Source organism: Calonectris borealis, chromosome 1 (assembly GCF_964195595.1).
Source record: "Calonectris borealis chromosome 1, bCalBor7.hap1.2, whole genome shotgun sequence".
Lineage (NCBI taxonomy): Eukaryota > Metazoa > Chordata > Aves > Procellariiformes > Procellariidae > Calonectris > Calonectris borealis.
In genome coordinates this window covers 89165983-89189280 of record NC_134312.1, presented here as the reverse complement: position 1 = coordinate 89189280, position 23298 = coordinate 89165983, and the positions used below count along the sequence as shown (strand labels likewise).

At 37.6% G+C, this 23298-nt stretch overlaps 1 protein-coding gene across 3 annotated transcripts in view; it reads left to right on the top strand.

The window, feature by feature from the left end:
• Positions 1–2229: 2229 nt before the first annotated feature.
• Positions 2230–23298, top strand: part of STXBP5L (syntaxin binding protein 5L) — a 207360-nt gene continuing 186291 nt past the window's right edge. For all 3 annotated transcript variants that reach the window (XM_075166333.1, XM_075166324.1, XM_075166315.1), the window contains exons 1-2: positions 2230–3021; positions 20197–20294. In XM_075166333.1, coding sequence (XP_075022434.1) covers positions 2824–3021; positions 20197–20294 — 296 coding nt within the window. In that variant the 5' untranslated portion in view covers positions 2230–2823. The remainder of the gene's footprint in view (positions 3022–20196; positions 20295–23298) is intronic.

Sequence of the window (23298 nt, the reverse complement as noted above, 5' to 3'; positions counted from 1 at the left end):
CTTCCTCTAGCACCCCCTGACTCCCAGTCTATTGTCTTTTTTGCAAGTCTGTCTGTGACATTTTCTTCATCCTAATTATTTCATTTTTAACCTTATCTTTCCCTTTCCTATTTACAATTCATGTTTTTATCTTTCTTTTGGATTTTATTATTATATTGGATTTTTTCTTTTCACTTGCATTGCCTGTGGTGAACATACTATCATGGCATTCTTCAAATAGCTTCAACTGAGTTTTGACTTTTCCTTATTCTCCCAAACTATGCACTTACACCTTTATAGATTTCCTTACTCAGTTCCATCCCTTTTTTCATTTTTGTCTCCTAGCCATAGTGCTCATATATTTTGTTTCCCATACAAAGTTCTGTTCCTTTTTTTCTGGCTACAGAAACCTACCAACCTTTCCAGTTTCATCAGCAATGTATCCTTTATTTTTCATGAGGACATAGGTGAAGCTACAGTGATTCTTTGAACTTCACTGGAATCTTTTTATCGTTCAGATGGGGAGTACCTGTGAACACACAGGGATGAGCTGAAGTAAAAAAAAAAAAACCACTTAGCTTAGTGTAAGAAGCTGAAATAAACACATATTACCTTGCTTCACAGAACTTTAGTATTTACAAAATATGGATTAGGTATTAGAGCGGGTATCAGAACTGTACTACGCACTCCTGAAGGTGCTGCAAACTGAGATGACCAATGTGCATCGCTTCTACGATTTTATTATACACGAAGAGGTGCTATATATTTAGTACCGGACAGAACAAGTTTCTTCCTTACACTTTATTCAGTTCCAAGCTTCCAACTACGTTGACAGCGCTGTGCCGCGAGTCACGTTTAACAGCTACCTTATTTGTTTCTGACCTGAATAACCTTTTTATAGAGTCTTGTGTACGGTATTGATGCTCCTCGTGCCGCGTCGCACCTCAGAGGCCGGAGATGCCACCCCACGTCGCGTGCTGCCACCACGCCCCCTCAGGGCGGCCGCAGCGTTGCGCACCCCGCCGGGCCGGGGGCCGCTCCCGCTCTCGCCGCATTGGGGCGTGGCTGGCGGGGGAGATGGCCCCGCCCCCGCGCTGCCCGCAGATTCCCCGCCACGAGCCTGGCCCCGCCCCCGAAGTCCACACGCCCGATCGGGCTGGAGGGCGGGGCGTCGCGGAGGGCAGGCGCCTCATAGCTCCGGGGGAGGCGGGGAAACTCGCGGTGCGGCCTTTTCCATTGGTGGAAGTGCGTGCCCATCTTTGCAGCGGCCCAATCAGATGCCGCGCATCACAGCGGCGGTCAGCCATGCTGTCCCTACCGTAGCAAGTGTCGGCCTGAGGCTCCGCCTGGAGCCGACCGACGGCCGAACCCGTTGAGAGCAGTCCCCGCCCTCCTCTCCTCTCCGCCATTCACATCCACCCAACTTGCCCTCAGCAGCCAATCGGAAGCTGCCGCTGCTGTCAATCACCAACCTTTGCCCCGCTCTCCCGCCCTCTCGCTTTCCCCCAAGTGGAGCTGGGCGCGCGCGCCGAGGGAGGCGAGGGGAGGGGTGCAGGCGCCCGGTCGCGCGCTGGTGCGGCGGACGGGGCGGGGCGTAGAGGAGGGAGGAGGAGGAGCAGGAGGAGGAGGAGGAGCAGCAGCAGCAGCAGCAGCAACAGCAACAGCAGCAGCAGCAGCAGCTGCGGCTGCCGCCGCCTGTGGTGGAGGTTTCAGTACCTCGGAGAACGGCTGCGAGCGCGCCGGGCGGGCGGGAGCCGCCGCAACTGGCTGGGACCGCCTCCGCCGCCGCCGCCCTCTGCTCACCTGCCCCGCTCCTCCCCGCGCTCGCGCCGCGCCGGGCACCGGCACCCCCGGGGAGCGTTAGGAACCGTCGCCTCAGAGCGAGCGGCCGCGCCAGGCGCGTCATCCCGGTTACCCCCGGCGCCGAGGGAGTCCGGTCCCCCTGGAGCGGCCCTGGGGGCACGGCGACGGCACAGGCTCGGTGACCGGGCGGGAGGGCTGAGGGAGTCCGTCACCTCAGGGACGGGACAGGTGGTCAGCCCGGGACGGCCGGGCTGGCTGAGGGGGTCGCTCGTTACCGTCGCTCGATCCTCACGGAGCGGCGGCCGGGGCGGCGCGGGGCGGGTGGGTGGTGAGGCAAGTGAGGGGCTCCCACCCCGCTGTGGGGCGGCCGCGCACCCTCCTGGCCGGGAGCCCGAGGGGGAGAGGAGGATCAAGGGCAGCAGCGGCTGCCGGCGCTCGCTGGGGCGGGCAGGTAACTAGCTAGCAGGAGTCGCGGCAGCGGCTACGGGCGGAGAGCGGTGGCGGGTAGAGGGAATCCGCTCCTCCGAAACCCTGGAGGCAAAGATACCTCTGACTGAAAGGGTTTTGAGGGGACGAGGAAATTGAATGTAGCCGAATTTTTGTAGTTTTGTTAAAATAATCAAGTACCGAAGGCAAATCTTAGGCAGAAAAGATAGGGAGATGGAGCCTACTGTTCTGGATGTCGGCTTGAATTTTTTATTTACTTTTCGGTTTTAGTCACTGCTAAATGTGGATTTTGTGAGAGAACCCGATGGCGGTTGTTCCATTGTTCCTTGTTTGAACGTAGATCTTAGTTGTGCTGCTTGTGGATTTTTTTGTTATTTTTTTGAAAGGACCTTTCCAGGTAGCTTTTACGTCAAAATGAAGCCTTTGTATTTTTCAGTCAATTACACCTAATATTGACGTTCTGTTTGGTACAAGGGACTAAAGTGCTGCCTCACTCAGAGGACCATTAAAGACTTTTTCTTTCACTACATGTAGCTGAATGTGTTACGACACATCCTTTCTTCCGCCCCAAATCTTCCAAAAGATTTTTCCAAAATGAAGAAATTTAATTTTCGCAAAGTTTTGGATGGTTTAACTGCCTCATCCCCTGGTGGAAGCAGTGGTGGTGGCAGTGGTGGTGGAAGTGGGGCTAGCGGTGGCTCCGTGCACCCAGGAGGGACTGCAGGAGCTGCAGGGACTCCCAGAGATGAGATCCAGGAGACGCTCACTTCAGATTATTTTCAAATTTGTAAGGTAAGGGCTGTAATTTTTTTTATTATGGAAATAATAAAAGCTACGGGAGGGGGGGGCCCTAATATGATACCAATAAGCCTTTTACTTGAGAACTGCAGTGGTTGTATAAGGACTTTGGAATTAAAAGACAGAGATCTTGTTAATGCTTTTTTCTTTCTGCTGCAGAGTTGGGGTGGTCAGTAAATTCATAAAAATCTTGATTTCAGCATTCAGGGCCAAATCCTAAGTTCATGCTTGGACCCCAAACTAGTAACAAGATTGTGGGCAGGGAAGCAAATCAATTGGTGCTAGTACAGATAACATTTACAAGTCATTAGAAATTCAAAATCGTATACATCTACTTCCCCTCCTCATTCTTCTCATCCTCTCTTCCTTTCCTTCCCTTTTTTAAGAAAAAGGCGCCAGCTAGAAATAAAAGACTGTGATTACTGGACCTAGCACTTCAATTATTTGAGGGATTGGATGTAGATTCAGGGTGGTTTTTTAGCATTAGTACTGAAGATTATGATTGTATGACAATAAACTTAGTGGGACAGCATAAATACCAAAAGTTGCCAAATTTGTTTGGCATTGGTTTTTATGTGTTGGTTAGGTCCTTAAGTGGGAATTTTCTTGGAGTAGAAAGCATAAGGTATCCCTGTGTGTTTTATGTTTTGTATCTGTTTTCTGCAACAGAGCTTCCAGTGGTGGTCTGAAACGCGCAAGTAAAATCAGTACAAACTATTTCTGACCAACCCTGGAATACGAAAATCATACTTTTGTAATGAAGACCAAAAACAAAAGGAGAGATTATATTATGATCCTCTGTTGTTATCCTTAATTTTGACATTAATTCTGTTGGTTTTACTAGAAGTTTTGTTTATTTGTTTTGCTTAGAAGCTTCAAAACCAGAGTTTTAATTAGTGCAATTTACATTATTAAGAGTAAATGAACTTGACCTATTAAGTATACTTTCTTTTTATTAACCAGATACCAATTGATTTGAAATTTAGGTTATGGCCAACTCCAGCACATTCTTATTTCTTTTTGTGTTTTGGGAAGAAGGAAGAAACATAAACAAACAAGACAAGCCTATAAGACAGTTTGTGTGCAGATCTGGTCCTTGTGAAACACGCAGCTTTCCTGATCTCAGACACCATGATTCTAATTCTATTTGGTTTTCAGTTACAGCTAGTGTCAAAACTCTTACAGAGTTCAGGGGAAGCAGGATGAGCCCCCATGACTTAAAGAGTCAGAGACCTTTGGAATAGGTTCTGCATAATTCTAATTTCTGGAGGTTTTATAGTTCTTTGCCATCCTGAACCAAAACCAGGCCTTTTGAGTCAAATTATTCTGTAGTTTAATAGAGTGTCAGTCATCAGTGCATTAGAGTCATACCTGTTTCCCAGGGTTGAATTTGAGTCCTTTTGCTTATGTACACAGTAGTTTAGCATTTTGTGAAACTCCAGGTATTCGGTACAGCGATTTTCCATTTTTGTCACTTCAGTAAAAAGATAATGCAAATAATCAAGATACATTAAAATATCATTAGAAGGTCTGACATTCTGAGACTTCTAAGTAAGGCTAAAACTCAACATAGTTCTTCATGCTTAAGTCATTTGATAGGGCCAAAGATCTGTATTTAGTATGATTATGTTTTTATTTTGTATAGTATATTTGCAAAGATGGCAACATAAGATGAAAACAAATTAATTTTCTGCGTAATCTCCATTATTTCCCTTCTTTGGCTTGATATTACTTGAAGACAGTTGGTGTTATGTTCTGACAGATCTGCTTGGAAATAGGCTGATAGATCTGCTTGGAAATAGATCTACTTGGTGTAGTATGTAATTTTGAGAAGATTTCAGTAGGCAATATTTGCCTGTCTTAGCTCTCAGGTTAAAATGTTCTCAACAAAGTAAATATTTGTATAGGAAGACTTTTGGTTGCTTGCAGCAGCGCTTGCTTATGAATGCATGGTACTGCAGAAGTCTACTCTATAGTATACAGAATACCGGTTTCCTTTTTTCAAGATACAAAACTATGCTAAAAGCAAACTTCCAAAATACTCAGTGATTATGTGCTCATAAAATACTGCAGTGTTTATTCAACAGGCTCTACTTAATCAGCTATATTACAGTTTAGTAACATTCAAGCATGTTTGAACCAACAAAACCCCACAGGCCCCAATCCTGCGTTATGTACTCATCAAGTGTACTGAAGGCAGTGGGACTTGGCGCAGGTGCAGCTTTCATCCTGCATGCTTCAGGGTGCAGGATCAGAGCCATGATTTGTAGCTCAATCAATTTGAGGTACACATATAATCCAAGCTTTGTCTTCCCCGAGCTTTTGTTGTGTAGAACTTCTGGTATTTCAGTTGTGTATTTTCATGTTAAGTTACGTAAGTTATATAGGCTGCATATTTAAGGATCTGTGATCCTGCTGCACACAGAACTGAGTAAAGCTAATGGCAGTTCTGGTTTGTTACGATCTGCAAGATCAAGGCAGATGGGCTCACAGTCTAAGTAGCATCCCAAACTGGTTTTCCTTTCTTTGCTGATTATAAAATCGTCATTTAGATATGAAACATAAAAGCTGACTCATACTTAAGAATTAAAGGGCCTTGCCCTGCAGTTTTTATTTAAATAAATTGCGCTTCTGAAGTTTGTGGGAGGTCTGCTTGACTAAAACCACTGATCCAATCCTCTGCTAGAACACTGTTTTTATTGGTAGAACACCTGATTTCATTAGTAACACACCTGAAAGCTGTCTCTCCATTTTGTGACATTTTTAGGATGCTTATTACCACAGTGTCTTTTTGAGATATAGATTAGAACTTTATAGAATTAAATTGAATATTTCATTTTACACCGAGATGTTCACAATTAGTTACTTTTGGCATTTATATTTAAATCATTAATGTAGTCTTCTGTACTGAAAGACTAAAAGTGAAGTATTCTTGAAACTGTTACATATGAAATAGCTACAGCCTTTTTTAAGCGTGACAAATTTATATGTTGGTAGCTGTACTAACGAATCAGTGGCAGCCTTTTCAAAGTATTCATGCAATGTGAAATTTTGTCAGAACTGTATTTTGTGACAACAGGAAGCTGAGGTATAGTTTATGTTATATCTAGGGCTGCTCTTGGGATTTGGGTATCCAAATAGAAATCATGAAAAGATCGATTATAGTTCACATTAATTGAATGTGTGAGCTAGCAGCATAATGCCAAAAAACTAGGCACAATCCAGTAGAATACAGTAAAGTCTGTATTAATTTTAATGGGGATAGACCTAGTCTCCTCGGTTTTGTTTCTTTGTATTTTCTCTCTGTATATATGTTTTTTTTCTAGCAAGGATTTTTAGGCTCACATATGTTTGTCCATAGCATATAGAAACTAAAATACAGCACTGGGGAGAGATCTCCTATTAATATAGGAAGTGAGAAGATCACAGTTAGGGTGTTGTAAATCATTTGAGTAAAACTTTGAGCAGAAAGAACATAAAAGGAGAAAACAGTGATTTTATTACTTTTGCAGAAGGTTGATTGTTAGGGGATGACGCAGTTGGGAAAAACTGAATAAGAGTGAAGATATACATTTTTTGAACATAAAGTGCATATTCTTCATGAAAATAAATCTCCCATAGAGAACTACTTGAGCTTTTCTTGAAGAACAATCATAAGGTTGAATTTGTAGAGCATGATGTCAGTAACTTTATCCAGAAAATGTTTGAAATCAAGACCTCAGTTAAGAGCATAGTAACAGTTGCACTTTACTACACGTACAATTAATCTAGTCCAGTACATTTTCTTTAGCTGTAGGCAGCAACCAGATACCCTAGAAAAGGTTCAAGAGCTGCCAAATTAATCATCTTCTCACAGAATTATTCCCCAAATGCTGATGGTTATGGACTGCCTTTAAACCCCAAAGCATGAGATTTGTATTCTCTTCAAAACTGGTCTTCAGTGTTATTACTGGGTAGTCTTGCTATCTAAGAAACATCCCTTTGAATATTATTCATATTGATAGTATATCATAGTTTCAGTATGCACATTATGCAATCTTTATACAAACCCATGGAGGCCAGAAGAGTTTTAGGTTTTTGTTGAAACTGGTATGGAAGCCCATGGCCGATTACAATTGTGCCTTCGTAACCCTACTCATCTTTGACAAAAAGAGGCCCTCAGGATGCATCCAATCAGTAGCCAATTTAAATATCTAAATTATCTGGATTTCCTGTAAGGTGGTTTTAAATTTTAATTCCCAGAGTTTATAGATGGTAACACTTTATTTTCTCAACCTATGAAGATGAACATTTAGTCCCTCTGACAGCAGTCAAGTAGATACTTTAACTGCAAATGCAACATGACGCTACAGTTCAATGATAATAGAGAGAGGATGAATTTTGGAATGGCAGTTTAAGAACAATTCTACAGTAGCATATAGTTCTATTTTTGGTTATGAATAATAACAATAAAAAAATCTTTGTTATAAGCTATCCATTGTGTTTTAGTTAGCTTGAGCTGTTTGGTTAATCTGTGTTGTTTCCTTAGTAAGGTCATTCAGGGGGAAAAAAAAATGTGTGTGAAGCGCTACATTTCAGAGAAAACCCATTTTAAAATAAGTATTAACCCTTACTTGCAAGTGCTCGGAGTTCATTTGATACTTAAATGGTAAATAAGATAATGTTGGGAAGGATTTTTCCTATATACCAGAGTTTGGATATAATGTTAGGTGCAAAACCTTATTCTGTTTAAAACTACAGTCATAAATAACACTTCTGTAATTAGATGATGGTAATTTTATGAAATGTGTGATGAGCATAATGTACTTTTCTTTTTTAAATGTCTGTATTAATTATAAATGGGACTCATCAGTGGTAAAGAGCATAGCATGTTAAAAGATTCTTTTTTAAGTACTTTGAAGATTTTTAAGCTACCTGAAGTAGTATAACGGGACTCTCTTATTTTGTTTTTTTGCAAATACCGATCTTTTTGCATAACTATGTTTGATTGTTAATCAAATATTAATCCTAAATGCATTAATGTAGACCCTTCATGGCCAACACATGCAATTACAGCTTCAAAACCATTTTAAGACTTTTAAGGTTGCAAAACAAAGCACTCGAAAGTTCCAAATTTCTTAAATTGTTTGCTTGCGCATACTACCTTTGATTACATGATGCCATATTTCTTCTATAGGTCTAATTTAGTAAAACAAATCGTGTTTGCTCAATGGAAAGCACTTCAGTATTTCTTTGCATACTTAGAACTCAGAGCATACCTGAATATTAAGTTGCCCATGGACTTTCACAAGAGAATTGCTCACCACTGTAGTTTTGAAAGCTTTATAAATGTTAATGCATTGAACTTCATAATATTTCTGTGAGATGGAGATATTATTCCTGCTGTATAGGTGAGGAACTGAGGCACAGAAAATGCCAAATGCCAGATTGTTTAGTGTCTACTGTTTTGAGTTTCCAGCTTGACCTTCTCTGAATCTCATTTTTTTAGCATATTTAACATTTTTATGCCACTTACATCTTCCTGTTATGCCTCCCATTGTTTTCACATTCTGTTGCAAGTATTGTGCACACCTACTGAGTAGTCTTTAGGCTAGTTATTCATACTGTCAATTTATATGTCCGCCTTAAATAGTCAGAATGGTTCTGAATTTCCTTCCTGTCTCAAATGATTACAGATGGAATTCTGGCTTCACAATGGACCCGTGAATTGTACCTAAGATGTATGAATATCATCAACCTCCATTATCTCAAATTGGTCAATCACAAAATGGAAACATGATTAGCAGCCACATGTGAAAAGCTTAATTCATGGCCCTTGGCTTGATCATTTATAAAACTAAGTGATAAGAGCATTGATAGAATTTCCTTTCTGCAATTTTCTATCTGAATTGTACCTTGCACCTTCCTATTTTGTACCAAATAGACAAGTTTGGCAGACAACAGCTCTTTAATTGTTTACTTTTGGTTTATTCATAGGGCAGACCCGACTGTGCTATGCATGGAGTGAGGCAAAAGTTCTATGGCAGAAAAAGATAATTTAATTAATCCCTACAAGAGGGGAACAAATTCATGTTGCATAGATTATCTTAGTTCGTGTATGTTCTAATTTTTCTGCTTTTTATGGTTGACCTTGGATTTTTAGCAATATAAGAATCATAGAATATCCTGAGTTGGAAGGGACTCACAAGGATCGCTGAGTTCAACTCCTGACTCCACACAGGGCAACCTAAAAAGTTAAACTATTTACTGTAATTTTGCGTGCCGTTTCAAGTGAGTTTTTTTGGGTTTTGTTTTGTTTTTTTAATCCAAGGATTCATTAATTTCAATCATATGGAGTCCTTGGATAAAGAATTGAAATTCAGGATGTACTTTTTCCTCACAAGACAGACAGAATGTCCATCCTCACTGAAAGTATATATTAAGGATAGCTTAATACTCTCTCTATTCAGGGGTCACAGGCACTTGTTCAGAGATCAGACCATCATAACAGAACTCCAGTCTTCCTTCCCTGAGCTGATGATGATGGGACTGGGAAATCCCTGGATATCCTGGAAATGGTGAAAAACCCATGGAACATACTGAGGAATGCAGTGTCTTCACATTTACGTAGCACAGGCCTGACCCCTACAATCTCTCATCCTGTGAGAACTGTACTGAATTTATACCTGGGACACAGGACTTTTCTCACAAAGTTAATTCCCATCCCCAATTTTTCCCTTGTTGTCTCTCCTTTATTTTGTGTTCCATCATTTTTGTCCTCTTAACTGTTATTACCTGTTAGTGGGAACTGGACACACTGGATATACTGTACCTCACCTGTGGGCCACCAGTTAGTTAATGAGAAATTTTCTCACTATTGTAGTGGGAAAAGTGATTTTGAATCTCTTCTGGGCAGATGGAGGAAGTCAGCCTCAGGGAGTGTTCTGATCGAAGAGCTGTCGTGTAAAACATTGGGTTTTTTCCTACTTACTTCTGAAAGAAGGCGACTTATACTTCATTTTTTAAAGAAATGACTGAGAAATTACTTAGAGGTTCATGAATAAAAATATGAAGTAGTGGGAGATTTTTTTTCCAAGTAGAAATACATATACGTAAAACATGCAGCTGTCCTCAGCGGAGGTGGACTAAATCTAAGACAGACCTCATTCTCACTTGGTTAGTGTAGATGAATCTCCATTCATAACTGACTCTTATTCTGAGACATCTGATGCTCCCTGGTGTATGGTATATGCCCAAATCCCTTTTTGAGGTCTGTGTGAAAATATTGTGAAAAGTTAGTATTAGTACGTTCACTTTACAAACAGATAAAAGGAAGCAGTAGAGAAGTGAACTAATATACCCTAAGCTACATGAATGCACTGGTCTATTGGCTATTCTAAGAAAAAAGTGTTTATAAAAGCAGCTTATAGGGATATACTAATTTGTCACAATGTATGTTAGAGTCATTATAGGGGAAAGTTAGAAGACTGTATGATGGGAAGTGTAAGTAATGTGCATCTGTGGAGAGGAGAGAAAGCAATATTGTTAGGTACAGATGGCTTGTAAATATGCTCAAATGTAATAAGATGTTATCTTTGGGCAGTGCTGTGCCCATTCCTAACAGATCACCAGTGAAGACTATGAATAGTAAAAAATACTAGAGACAATCTGTCGCCTGTAGCTAGGGTCAAAGTCTGATGAGGTACACTTTTTATGGTTCCTTTGAAGTTAAGTTGTATACAGTACTGAAAAAAAAAATGACCCTTAGTGTTTAAGGCTTAGAGTTGATGAAGGCATGTATTCAGCCTTACTGAATTCAGTGGTATATGTGCAGATACAGGTCTATATGGTAGTATGTCTTTTTGCAGAGTTTGAATCCAATCAATTAAAAATAATTGCTTATATTTCATTAAAAAATCTGCTATATAAGAATGCTGTGAGGTCAAACACTCAGAAGTCAGGTCCCTTATTCAGCTAGTATTCAGTTACGTCTATATGTGTAGCAATCTAGTCTTTACCGCATCTTTTTATTTTCTTGAAGTGTCTGCTTATATTTTGTTCCTGTCCTCCATCACATTTGGTTTGAACAGTGCACAACATATGGGAAGGATGGATGCTATTCTGTGTGCGTTCTTTGCAACGGTTCCTGTGAGAGAATCTCTGCATTATCCACTGGACATTGCAAAAAGTCATACTAAATAAATTATGAACGTTCATCTCGGCTTCGTTCATCCCATTCCATCTATTGTATCCCTTAAGGATGGAAATGTGTTTTCAGTTACACCTGTCCGGCATCAGTTGTATTACATATACATTCCATTGTATCTATGGATAAAAGTTAATTGTAGCGGGTCCAAAGAACCCTACTTTAGTCATCGTTTGTCCCTACATATATTTTTTAAACGCTCACTGAGTGAGGCAAAGGCAGGAAAACTGGCATGTGGTTATGTAAACAGAGACCTGATTCTTATGATCTTTGGATATAGTGTCTTCATTTGTGTCTGTGAGCTATGCCCTTGGTAGCATTATGGGCAATGCAGCGGGGATAGTAATGTGCAAGATCTGCTGGATTTCTCTGCTGTTAGAGGGCAAAAAGCTGCCACAAAATATCTTCATTTCATTTGGAATATATCTTCACCATATGTGAGACGAGATGCTGGCCAGTATCTCCAGATTAAATTCTCGATTCAACATCAGAGGAAAACGTCCTCAAATTGCATACAATATGCACACAAAAAGAAGGTAGGAGAAGATTAATTACAAATTACTAATAAATAGTAAACAATGTTGTAAATGCTGGTAATAGCATTTGTATACAGGAATGCCAAGTTATGTTGCAAAATAAAAGATTTCCACAGGAATACACCAATAATACAGATTATCTCTATATCAAAGTAGGGTTTTAACACTGTGTTTCTATAGCTTTTCAAAAAAAAAAACCTTCAAGAACTTTATCGTAGTAGCAAAATCTTCTTCTATTGTAGTAGCATGGAATTTTCTTGCAAAATTTTTAAATTCCCCAATATGGCTGATTTTTTAAAATTAAAATATTCTGAAAGCAGCAAATAAAACCTCTATATCAAAGCAGTAACCACAATCAGCCATAACAGAACAAGACGTAATCGCCTGAAGTAGCAAAGTTCCAGAAAATCAAAAAATGGGAAGACATGCAAAATTAATTAGTTATTGCTATGTTGGTCTGGTGTAACTTTAATAAAAACAGATTTTTTTTATTATTATTTCTTATTGAAGTTATGAAATTATGTTATTCTCTGCATCCACAGTCATAGTGAAGACAAAAATATTTTCCTTTCAGGGCTATCAGGTATGTTGAATGATTTTACAATTCTTGTAAATACCCATAAAACAGATCTCCATCAGACAGATGCTATTCTGAACCAAACTATTTCAAGTTCTAGAGTAATATGGTTAAATGATGCAATAACAACAACAAAATCAATATGAACTACTATTTGAATTACTTTGACTATAATGATTCCCCATTTGGACAAAAGTCTTGCTTAAGTATGTAGGGCAACTTGAGCTTTGAAACCAGGGTTTTAGGGTTGGGGTTTTTTTATTATTTTACATTAAAGCCAAGGCCAAATATAGTTTTATTAAAGTCCCTGGCATTTTTCTGTAAGTTGATGCCCTATTTCTTCTTGCCAGTTTAAATGGCAAGAATGGGAAGTCCATTATAGCGTATCTACTGAACAATGCATGCAATTCCTTCATTGTGTTCTCCATTTTCCTCCCTTTTTGTATATTTGTCTTTTTTTTTTTTTTTAAACTTGGTAGAGTTCTTTTAGAAAGAATGGGAAGGGAACAGGTGAAATCATTTTGCATACAATGTCTTCTCTTGAACTTAGGATTTCTCCAAAGGGGGTAATATCTACCTTGGGATGATTATATTCATGTATTACCTTGTAACTTATTTTATTAACTTATTGTGCTATAACTCAGTGCTGTGGTAGATGTGGCAAGATGATGTAGTTGTCAATCAGTTGCTTGGCCACAGCAACACTGATTTAAATAGATGAAACAAGTAAGATGAAAATCCAAACACTCTGCTTTGAGCAGGGGGGGTTGGACTAGACAGTCTGTGCAGTTCCCTTCCAACCTCACCCGTGCTGTGAACTGGGAATAATGCAGTTCTGGGATCAATGTAATTTTATTTATTTGTGGATTTTTCTGTCTAAATTATATTAATTTTGTATTTTTGATACACTACAGTATATTTCAAAGAACAAGCCGAGGAGAATGAGGAGAATGCTTTTTGAAATTCAGAAGGCCTTATTTTTCCCCTGTGGTTCACTTAACTTGGCTAATCAATATGAATCATATGCGAATAGGATCATCCTTATTTGATAGTCTTTAACATCCAGTTTGCAGAACTGAAAATGACAGTGGAAAAACACATCTCTGAAGTTTCTGTCATGAAAATTTTTTGTCTGAGATTTTTGTCATGAAAAGAGGAACTCAGTGAGGACTGCAAGATTTCTTCTTCATTTTAGTTTTTTTTTTTTTTAAACTAATTGTCTGGAAGATGCCTTTCTTTTTCAGGGCCAAGCAATATGAGGAAATTGAAAAATTACATACTGTGTGGTAGAGCTAGCATGTTTCAAAAAACAGTCATATGGTCTGCATACAGACTTTTTAAAAATAGTAGAGTGAAAACAATACATATTAAAAGTATAGGCTTTGCAACCTTATGTTTTTAAAGTACATTAAGCTGCTTCCAAAGGAAAAAAAGGTTTCATATGTTCATAGTACAAAAATGTATAATATACAAGTCAGTTCATTTCAAATACTGTAATATATCTCTCTGATTTTTTCATATAAATATAATTACCAGTGTATAGTATTTGTGAAACTAAACTGTTAAAATTCACATTTTGTTTGAAGTCTACTTTATGTCCAGGACAGATATTTTCTCATAATTCTACCATAGCTTATTAAGTGACCTTTTATAACAAAGGAAGTTTTGTAATTTAAAAATTAAAAGACAAAACAAATTTGCTGATTGCTGAAAGTATTATTCTTCTATGCCAAAAGTTGTCTATGTAAATATTATGAAACTTTTTTACTAATCTGATTGTTTCCTGTGCATATCTTTTCTTCCTGCCCCTGTATTCCCTATTTCAGTAACACTTCTCTTTTTCCCTTGTGTACCCACATTTTCCATGTTTTTTCTCTAATGTGTTTTTCTCTACCAATACTGATCTCATTTTTCTCCCTCCCTCGGATGCACTGCTGCTGGTGAAGATAATAAACTCATAAGAAATACCCTGCTGAGACAAACCAATGGTCCATATCACCCAGCAGTCAGTCTCTGACAGTGGCAATAGAATATGTCATTTAGGGATAGTAGTAAGTTCGATCACTTTCTGCAGTCAATTCCCTTTCTGATCTCCCATCATCCACCATCACTGGATTGGAGATGTCAGAGAGTGTACTCTTAGCCAGTCCTTTTAGAATCCATTTATCAATAATGTCCATGAATTTGTATAATGCCTTTTTGAACCTGCTGATACTGTCAGCCTTCACAACTTCCTATGGTGGTAAGTTTCAGAAGTTCATTACCTGTTGTGTAAAGAAGTATTTTCTTTTTTTCTGTTTTAAACTAATCTTCCATTTGTTTTGAATGGCTCTGTGGTTTTGCCAAATAACAGTTCCACATTTAGCTTACCCACTCTTTTGATTATGTAAATCCCAGTCATATCCCCCCACAGCCTTCTCCTCTCCAAACTGAAGTTGCAGCACTTTCAGTCTTTCTTGATAAGGCTTGTGTCCATCACCTTGAGCATTAGTTGCCTTCCCTGTATCAGCTCTGACTTCACTGCGTCTTCAGATGTGGAGACTAGAGTTGCATATAGTACTTAAGTAATGGGCTCACAGAGGTTTTATATAGCAGCAAAATTATGCCCTCTGTGTTATTCTTTATGCTCTTCCTGATGATATCCAACATTACTTGGCTTTTTGGATTGCTGCTGCACATTAAACCAAAGACTTGAGAGGAATGCCGACCATGCCCACAAAAATCACTTTCCTGAGTTGTAAATCCTAGTTCCAAATTCAGCATTGTGTAAGCCTAGTAAGATTTTTTTTTTCCCCTCTAAATGCCTTATCTTACGTCTATCACACTGAAGCTCATTTATCACCTTCTTGCCCACTTATTATTAATGAGATCTTTCAGGAGTTGCTCACCATCGGTGCTGAATTTCACTATCCAAAGGAGGTTACTATCAGTTGGAGATAGTAACTTGGAGAACTTGGAGATTTCAGTATTCACTACCTTTTTTAGATCATTAAAGATGATGAATAAAATTGGTCCAAGCACTCATCCATGGAGTACCCTACTCTTGGGTTTTCTTCGTGGTAAAAATCCGTTAAACCCTATCTTTGTTTTCTGTTATCTAACCAGCTTTCAGTCCACAAAAAAACTTTTCTTCAGTCCCATGACAACTTTGTTTCTTTAATAACATTGCTGTGGAATGTTATTGGAAGGCTTTTGGAAAACTTACATATATTCATATTCCCTTTATTTACATGCATGCTGACAGCTTCATAGAATTAGAGAAAACTAGTCAGACAGGATTTCCCATTGTAGAAACTCTGCTAGCTTCTGCAATGATTTTTATCTGTGTGCTCAGTTAGACTTTATTTTACTATCTTGCCGGGGACAGCAATCAGCTTTCCCAGTCTATAGCTCCAGAGTCCCTTTTGTAGATGGCTTTTTCCATATGACTGTTTCTAACTTTACACAGAGTAGAAGAACTATCTATGGGTATCTTTATCTAAGAAAAAAAAAAAAAGGTAGTTTTTAGAATATCCTGTGAATGTGCTCAGAAGCCCTGGTTCCTAATGTAGATTAAGAGCTAAATGGAATCCATGGCTTGGGTTTGAAATTTTGGAAAGTTTTAGCTAAGGTGGGATTTTTACAAAAAATATTTCTTTGAAAAATGAAAATTTAACTAATAAAAAATGTATCCCTCTTGTATCGTTTTCTTAGGTTGAAAGCCTACTGATATCTTGTCCTCTTTCCATCTTTCCTGAGCAGGGAACAGTCTTACCAATCAGAAATTCCAGGCACAGAAGCCTATGAAAGAGGGATGTCATGGTCTTATAGCAATATAATGCATGGTAGCTCATCTTTACAAGAACCCATTTTCACCACTACAACCTTGGTGAAAGCTGTAATCATTGACATTTTTTAATTTCCTACATAGCTGAGTAAGAGGCTATATAGGTTTCAGTCAACACTTCATTCTCTATTCTGTAAACCAATCAATTACTTGCTTCAATGAGAAGCATGTGGCCTGTTGGCCACAATTTGGAAGTAGATTCTACATCCTGAGTCACAGGCTTAGACTACATAGTTTAATTTTAACCAATAGAGATCTCAAAAATTATTTACCTAAGTAAATCAGTTTCGCTGTCAGATGCTACGCAAAACAGGGTATCTGTAAAATATTAGTAGAAAAGTTACAAATTTTAAGTTTATGCAAATTAGCAGGAACAGTTTTGACTATAAACTCTATTACTTAATTGATACAGTTTAAAAATGACTTTAGTCCTGTATTTTCTGGAGCTACTTAGAGAATATAAAAATCACTTTGGAAAAATGGTGTCTTTGCAGTCTAATATAAACTACCATAGAACAAAAGTTAAGAAAAACTGTTATACTGAAAAGTTGCGTTTTACACCATGTGAACAATTATACTGGATATTGCATATTATTACTAGTGCGATTTTCTTTTCTCAGCTAATGAAATATATCATGGTATCTTAGACAGAAAGAGATTGTTGTTATGTTCTGTACAGCATATTAAAATGTTCGTTGGTAGAATACTAGTAAGCACAAATAATCAATTTCCTATATTCATTTAGGTAAATTGATTGTGTAAAGATTACTTTAATGATTTATACATGCAATTCACCATAAGAATATTTGCTTGAAATGATTTAAAAGAGAATTTAAAAGAAAATAACAAAGCCGAACAAAGATTTATGCTGAAATTGTAGCTGCATTTGTAATTGTTCTGTTTCAAATAAATTATTTCACATATTGCACATAAACTGTACGTCCTAAGGAGCACAGACTGCCTCTAGAGACAGTATGCCAAAAGAGGAGACGTAAAAGAAAGCTGGATGATGTGGAGAAAAGCAGTCCTGGCTCCATCTGCTGTCTGCTTTTTCTCTTCCCCACCCGCCCTCTGTTTTGGTAGTGGTGGTTTTTTTTTTTTTGGCACCTTCTTTCTTAGGGCATTCGGGATAGGTAGGTCCTATATTTCTTTGAACACAGACTGATGTTTTAGGATACTTTTTTTCTGCTTTTGCTGTCTATTGAGATAGTTTCATTTTGGAAAAAAGATCTACTTTGTTTTGCATTTTCTGCTCACCATTGATAGTTTTGGTCTATGTTGTTCCTACTAGACACAACTCAGATCAAGTAGGAACACACTTTTTTTTGTCACCCTAGGATCAAGTTAATTTTGTGGCCTTCCCCTCTTCTTCATCTGTATTAGTAAATGCTGTTAGGAAGCCCAGGCACAGTTCTAGAATCATTACTCATTCTTACACTGCTCACACTGCTCTTACACATGCTCACGCTAATTTTATCAATGCTCAATTGAAAAATCTACTTCATGCACTGGCTTTTCATGTTGATTTTTCTCACAGTCCTTGGAAATAGAAGGGTTGTTGGACCAAGGCTGAGGAGAAGAGTCTTGGGGTCTGAAGTATTACAGCTTGTCCCTGTTCTTCTGTTTAATAGGCTGGATCTTCAGAATCACTTCTGAGGCTGCTCTAATTTGTGCCAAAATCTCAATCATAAAGACATCTTTTTCTGCCTTAACTGTGAACGGTATAGCTTGGCTCCTCTTCCAAACTGGTTTTGTCCTTTATTTAGAATCCCAATAAATATAAATATTTTACTTGAAAATTGTCATTTACTTGGATGTTCAGAAAACTTCAACAATATTTTTTTTTTATTCTACAAATGGCAGAATTTTGCATTCACAAGAACCTCCCGATTGGAATTAGTGTAAATACTCAAATTTGGAAAATGGCTGCAAAACAGAAATAACACTTTTGAGTCAATCCTAGAGCTCCAGAATTTTTACTGAACTATGATCCTGAAAAGTTGTACATCACTGTGCTTCTAAAACATAGTTCTGTCTCAGTAACAGGACCCAATTAAAATTTCCAAATGAAAAGTCTGACTGTAGATTGCAGAAATACTGAAAATACAAAGCAGATGCTAAATACATAGGCACGAATGCAAATAAGTCTTTAAAAATATTGATCTTTGCATTCTTAGAGCTAAAAAACAGTACTGAAAGCTCCAGTCATAGCTAAACATCAGAAAAACTTCCTGTGACTGGAATTGCTAGAAATTTAAACTTTATTATAGAGAGGGTTTCTAAAAATTATTAATAAAAAAAGATCATTTGTGAAATATATGTTTTTTTCAGATAAGGAAGAACACTTATTCACAAAAATACAGAAATCTCAAATATAATAGAAAATTAGTAATGCAGTTAGGCCAAACATTCAACACACTAGAAAATACTACAATTCATAATTCCTGATGTTTTTGTGACGAGAGGTAAAATCATTTTTATTGTATGTACGTCTAGTTCCAGCTTAGATGTCAGAATAAAAAATTTTATATTTGAGTAATCCTACCACTTGAGAAGATGAGAAGGTTAAAAAAAAAAAAACACCAACCACAAAGCAAACCAAACCAGAAACAGGGTTGTGGAGATCTTTGATAAATGTCTACATTAACATAAAAAGTAAGTTACTTGTCTACGGCTTACTGAAGTAGTATATGTTTCTGGATTTTTGCAGTCTAGAAACTAATAATTAGACATTCTTTTAAAAGACATCCCTTATCAGCAATAATTAAAATATGACATGAGTAAGATTTCTTTTAAGGAAGTGGTTATTTGCTGAAGAACATAAATGTGGTTGTTCCCAAACTACTGGTGAATATCAGTTCAAGTGTTTCCAGCTATAATGGAAGAGTTGGAGTGATACAGTTGTAGAAATCATCAGCTGCCTTTTACTCAACAGGTCTGCAATTAAGGAATCCCTTTTATTGAAGTTGTTCCATAGGGGCTGCTGAATGCTTCAGCAGACACAATTTCACGGCAGAAAAGAGATCTTAAAAAGTTAAATTTCATTCAGTTGAAAGTACTTCCTCTCCAATCCCAACCATATACTAAAGGGTCAATCCTAGAGTTCAATATTATATTAAATATTATAAAACATTATTATTATGATTATAATACTAAAAAAAATACTATTTATTACCCAATTTTAGGTAAGCAGTCACACACACAGAATGAATTACAGCTCATTTTCATGTGTATTTGTATAGTCTAGTCTAGTTATTTTCAATTGTTTTTTCTTATATTAGTGTTCTCCCTCATCATATTCTTCCTCATAAGAATCAGGCAGGTCATATTGGTCATAACCTCCAGGTTAAGATAACTTAAAATATTATTTGAGGCAGTCTTCAAACTCAAGGATGCATTGTGCCATGCTCAGTTCATTTATTCCCCAAGGTATCTCTGCAAAAATTAGAATTAAAAGCATAGTATTATAAATAAAGATGAAGAAGGAGTGAGTGGTTCAGTTGCTCATTTTGAGAACATCTTTTCTGGCATCTTTGTTTTTTAAATTGATAGTAAGGATTTTTACCTCGTAGACTCAATTCAGTTTATTGGTTTATTGGATCTCTTCCCCTGGACATGTTCCACTTCTTTCTGCTGAAACTGTTCTGTTGAGGCTGAGGTTATTTGTGACAGTGTTTTAAAAGCATATTACGTGTCTTTTTTTCCATTTACAGTTCAGTTGCCTTGCATATTGAGGTTATGTTTCAGTATACCATATAAGCAATATATACCAGTTGTATATTGGCATATACTTTGCAATCTACTTTGTTACAACAAAACCGTTTAAAATGGTTTACTGAGTTAAGAGCATATCTAGAAATTGACAAGTGAAATTCACCTCTGTATTCAAAATACTGTATATTTTTAAATACTTTTCTTGAAATGTATTGCAAATACTACAACATATGGCAAAATATAGATTCTCTTCCTATGCGCATAACATAAAACATACATGCTGTTGTCTGTGGTTACAGTTCAATCACTTTGCTCATTTGTTCTGTTTCAGACGGTTCGCCATGGTTTTCCTTATCTACCCACTGCCTTAGCTTTTGACCCAGTTCAGAAAATTCTGGCAATTGGAACAAGAACAGGAGCCATACGAATGTATCCTTTCTCATTCAGAATTTACACCATTTCTATTTGTAATACACTGATGTGAATTATCTTCTACAAGCACTCAGGTAAGGTTACAGTTTATATTGTTATGTTCTACTTCTTTTTGCTTTACTAGATGGACTGGAAAAGGATGTGCTGTTGAGGAATTACTGTTAGGTTCTTAAGGTGTCCAAAGAAAAAATTTTGACTGAGTTTTTGGCATATGGTTTTGGCATATATTGGTTAATATAAAGTAGAATTAATTTTTGTTTTTCAGCATGAAAAGTAGACACTTTCCAGTATGTAAAGGTAGACTACAAAATGGTAATGAGCAAGTTGTGAATGTTGTGCTAGCAATAAATAAATTCATTGCTGCAACGCAACTAGCCAACTGTAGACATTTTCACTGTAGAGATCTATGTATGAGATATTGTTTAGACTCTTCCAAGTGAATGGTGGGAAATAAGTGATTTTAGGACAGAATTCATCTCTTCCTGGAGGAGAAGGTGAAACGCACTAAAAGTGACTGTTTCTCTTCATTAATTATAAAGGTACATCAGTGCCAGCACTTTATGTATTTTTTTTATGCAGTAGGAATTTTAAGTTAGAAGTCTACACAGAATAAATTGAATATAAATGTAATCAAAATTTGAAAACTTCGATTTAAAAAAATAGATCTGAGAATATTTAAATGTGATGTATTTCAAAATGTTTCTCTGCATAATTTTCTTAGTTTGTCATGCTTCAAATGTATTCCAATCTGGTGAAAATACATATAAAGTAAGGAAAAAAAGAAGAAAGAGTATTACAGGAGGGTTAAAAGTTACAGGATATGGAAGTAATAAACCACTATTTTGTACAACCTTTTTGTAGCAAAATAAATTCTGGGTTTAAAGTAGAGGACAATGCTGTATAAAATACCAATCTAATCTTTTTCTGGTTCTTTTGCTACCACTGTTCCCAAGGTAGCTATAAACCTAATGAACCCAAAATCAGGTTACTCAGTAAAGAAAAAGCTCCTTCTGGAGAACTAGTCTGTGCTCCATGTAACATGACTAAAACTTTGTTTCCTCCATTTTTGGGTGCTCTTGTTCTGAACAGTTGCATTTTCATAAGCCTCATTTTCTATCTGATCCAGAACTTCTCATAAGATTCAACTCTAGTTATGCAACAAGCTTTGCTTTGATAGCTCTACTCTTAATATTTACCTATATGAAGTAGATTGAATATATTCTGTTCAATTACAAAGAGGAAAATCCCCTTGAATTTGTTCACTTCTGGGAAAGTGCAAGACTAGTAGTCATGCTTTCTTCTTTTGGGAGGTATGTAAGGTTAGAAAGCTGTAGCTTTGTCTCTGGAAACTTCATTGATACCTTCTATGAGTGGGGGTATTGGGAATTTCATGGGTATGGAGGTGTAGGAAGAAGATTGATACCCCACACCCACCTCTTCTTTCTATCTCAGCAACCTGGCTTTCGTAGGAGCAGTGCTGTTACTGGCTAGGCATCCTATACCTTTATAAATCCCTCCTTTGAGAAAAGTGCAGGTACAGAGCCTGAATTAATACAGGTTCATGTAGAATTAAGTTAAACCTGCGTGTCCCCTGCCACAAGAATGGAACATGCAGTGCAAAATTAGCTATATCCCTAACCTTATATAAAATTCTTTATATGTCTTCTGTGGAAATGGATTATAAAGGGTGAGAGGAAGAAGGGAGGATAATGTTTTCCAAGCATTAATATCTCTTCTTCAGCTTTGCTAGTACACCCCTACCTCATTCACAGAAAATTTTCTACCAGTTCTAGTATCTGAATCAAACAAGAGCGTCAAGATTACCAACGAATTTGATTTTTTTTAAGAGATGCTATCTCATAATGTAAATGCTTTTCAGCTTAGGCCCACAGAGCCTGGTTTGCTTAATTGAGCACTGAATTAATGGAAGGTGTGCTTTGAAGACAGAGGGTGCTATAAAAGCACTTACTTATTTATACATTTTAACTAAGGCTTCTCCACTTGGCTCTCAAAGGTTTACAGAACATATTATGTAAAAAGCCTAGTTGTGGACTAATAACTTTGCATTTGTACACAAGGCTGAACAGTAATCAGTGAAACAGGGCCTGGGACCACACTCAGAACACCACTCATTTAAGCCAGTCTTGCTGCAACCATTTGTAATTGTTGAAATCAGGCAATAAAATTCAAGTCAAGATGTAAGAGATTTAGTATTACATCTGAAAATACAATTCATAATGGAATTTTTTAAAGCAAACTGAAGAAAGTCTAGATTTTAATGGCTCTGAGTCTTCCACAGTATCCTGTAAAAATAGTTTTTAACAGAGCCGCACAATTTCATTCTGCCGTGAATGTGTTAGGTAACAGAAAGAGAGAATTCGTTCCACACATATGTTTGGCTGGTGCTTCTAAACGGTACTGTGGATGGAGTGAAAGGACAAACTATTTGGCTACCATCAGAGAAATGCACCCAATTATTTATTTGTTTATTTTTTGGTAACACCAAAAGGGCCTAGTTTGGATCACACTCTGTTGTGCTGGTTAACACAAAGGCATAGCAAGATAGAATGTATGTTTAGTATTCATGTAATGATGTAGCACAAGTTTTCCTGTGACCAGGGTAAGTCACATAATGGTATTATTGCTTCCCAATAAAGATTGTCTTTCTAAAAGATTCACCAAGTATTGGTATTTCTATTGGTCACAAGTTAACAGGTCTCAAAAGACAAACTGTTTCCAAAGAAAATGAAGCTTGTACCTCTGTTGTGAATTAATGTTTAACATCACGCCTTCAGGTGATCATTTCAAATGATCCAGCAGCAGTACTGAAATTGACTATGCTAAATTGGCCTGAAATAGAGTATATTATTCATAAGTTGCCATTAGAGTACAGAGATAAATGAAAGTTCATTTTGGTATGACAGTCAATTTGTCTTCTCCTAGATTTCTTTTCAGGCTACTTTAGATGCAACTGCTATAGCATCTATAGCAATGGGAATTG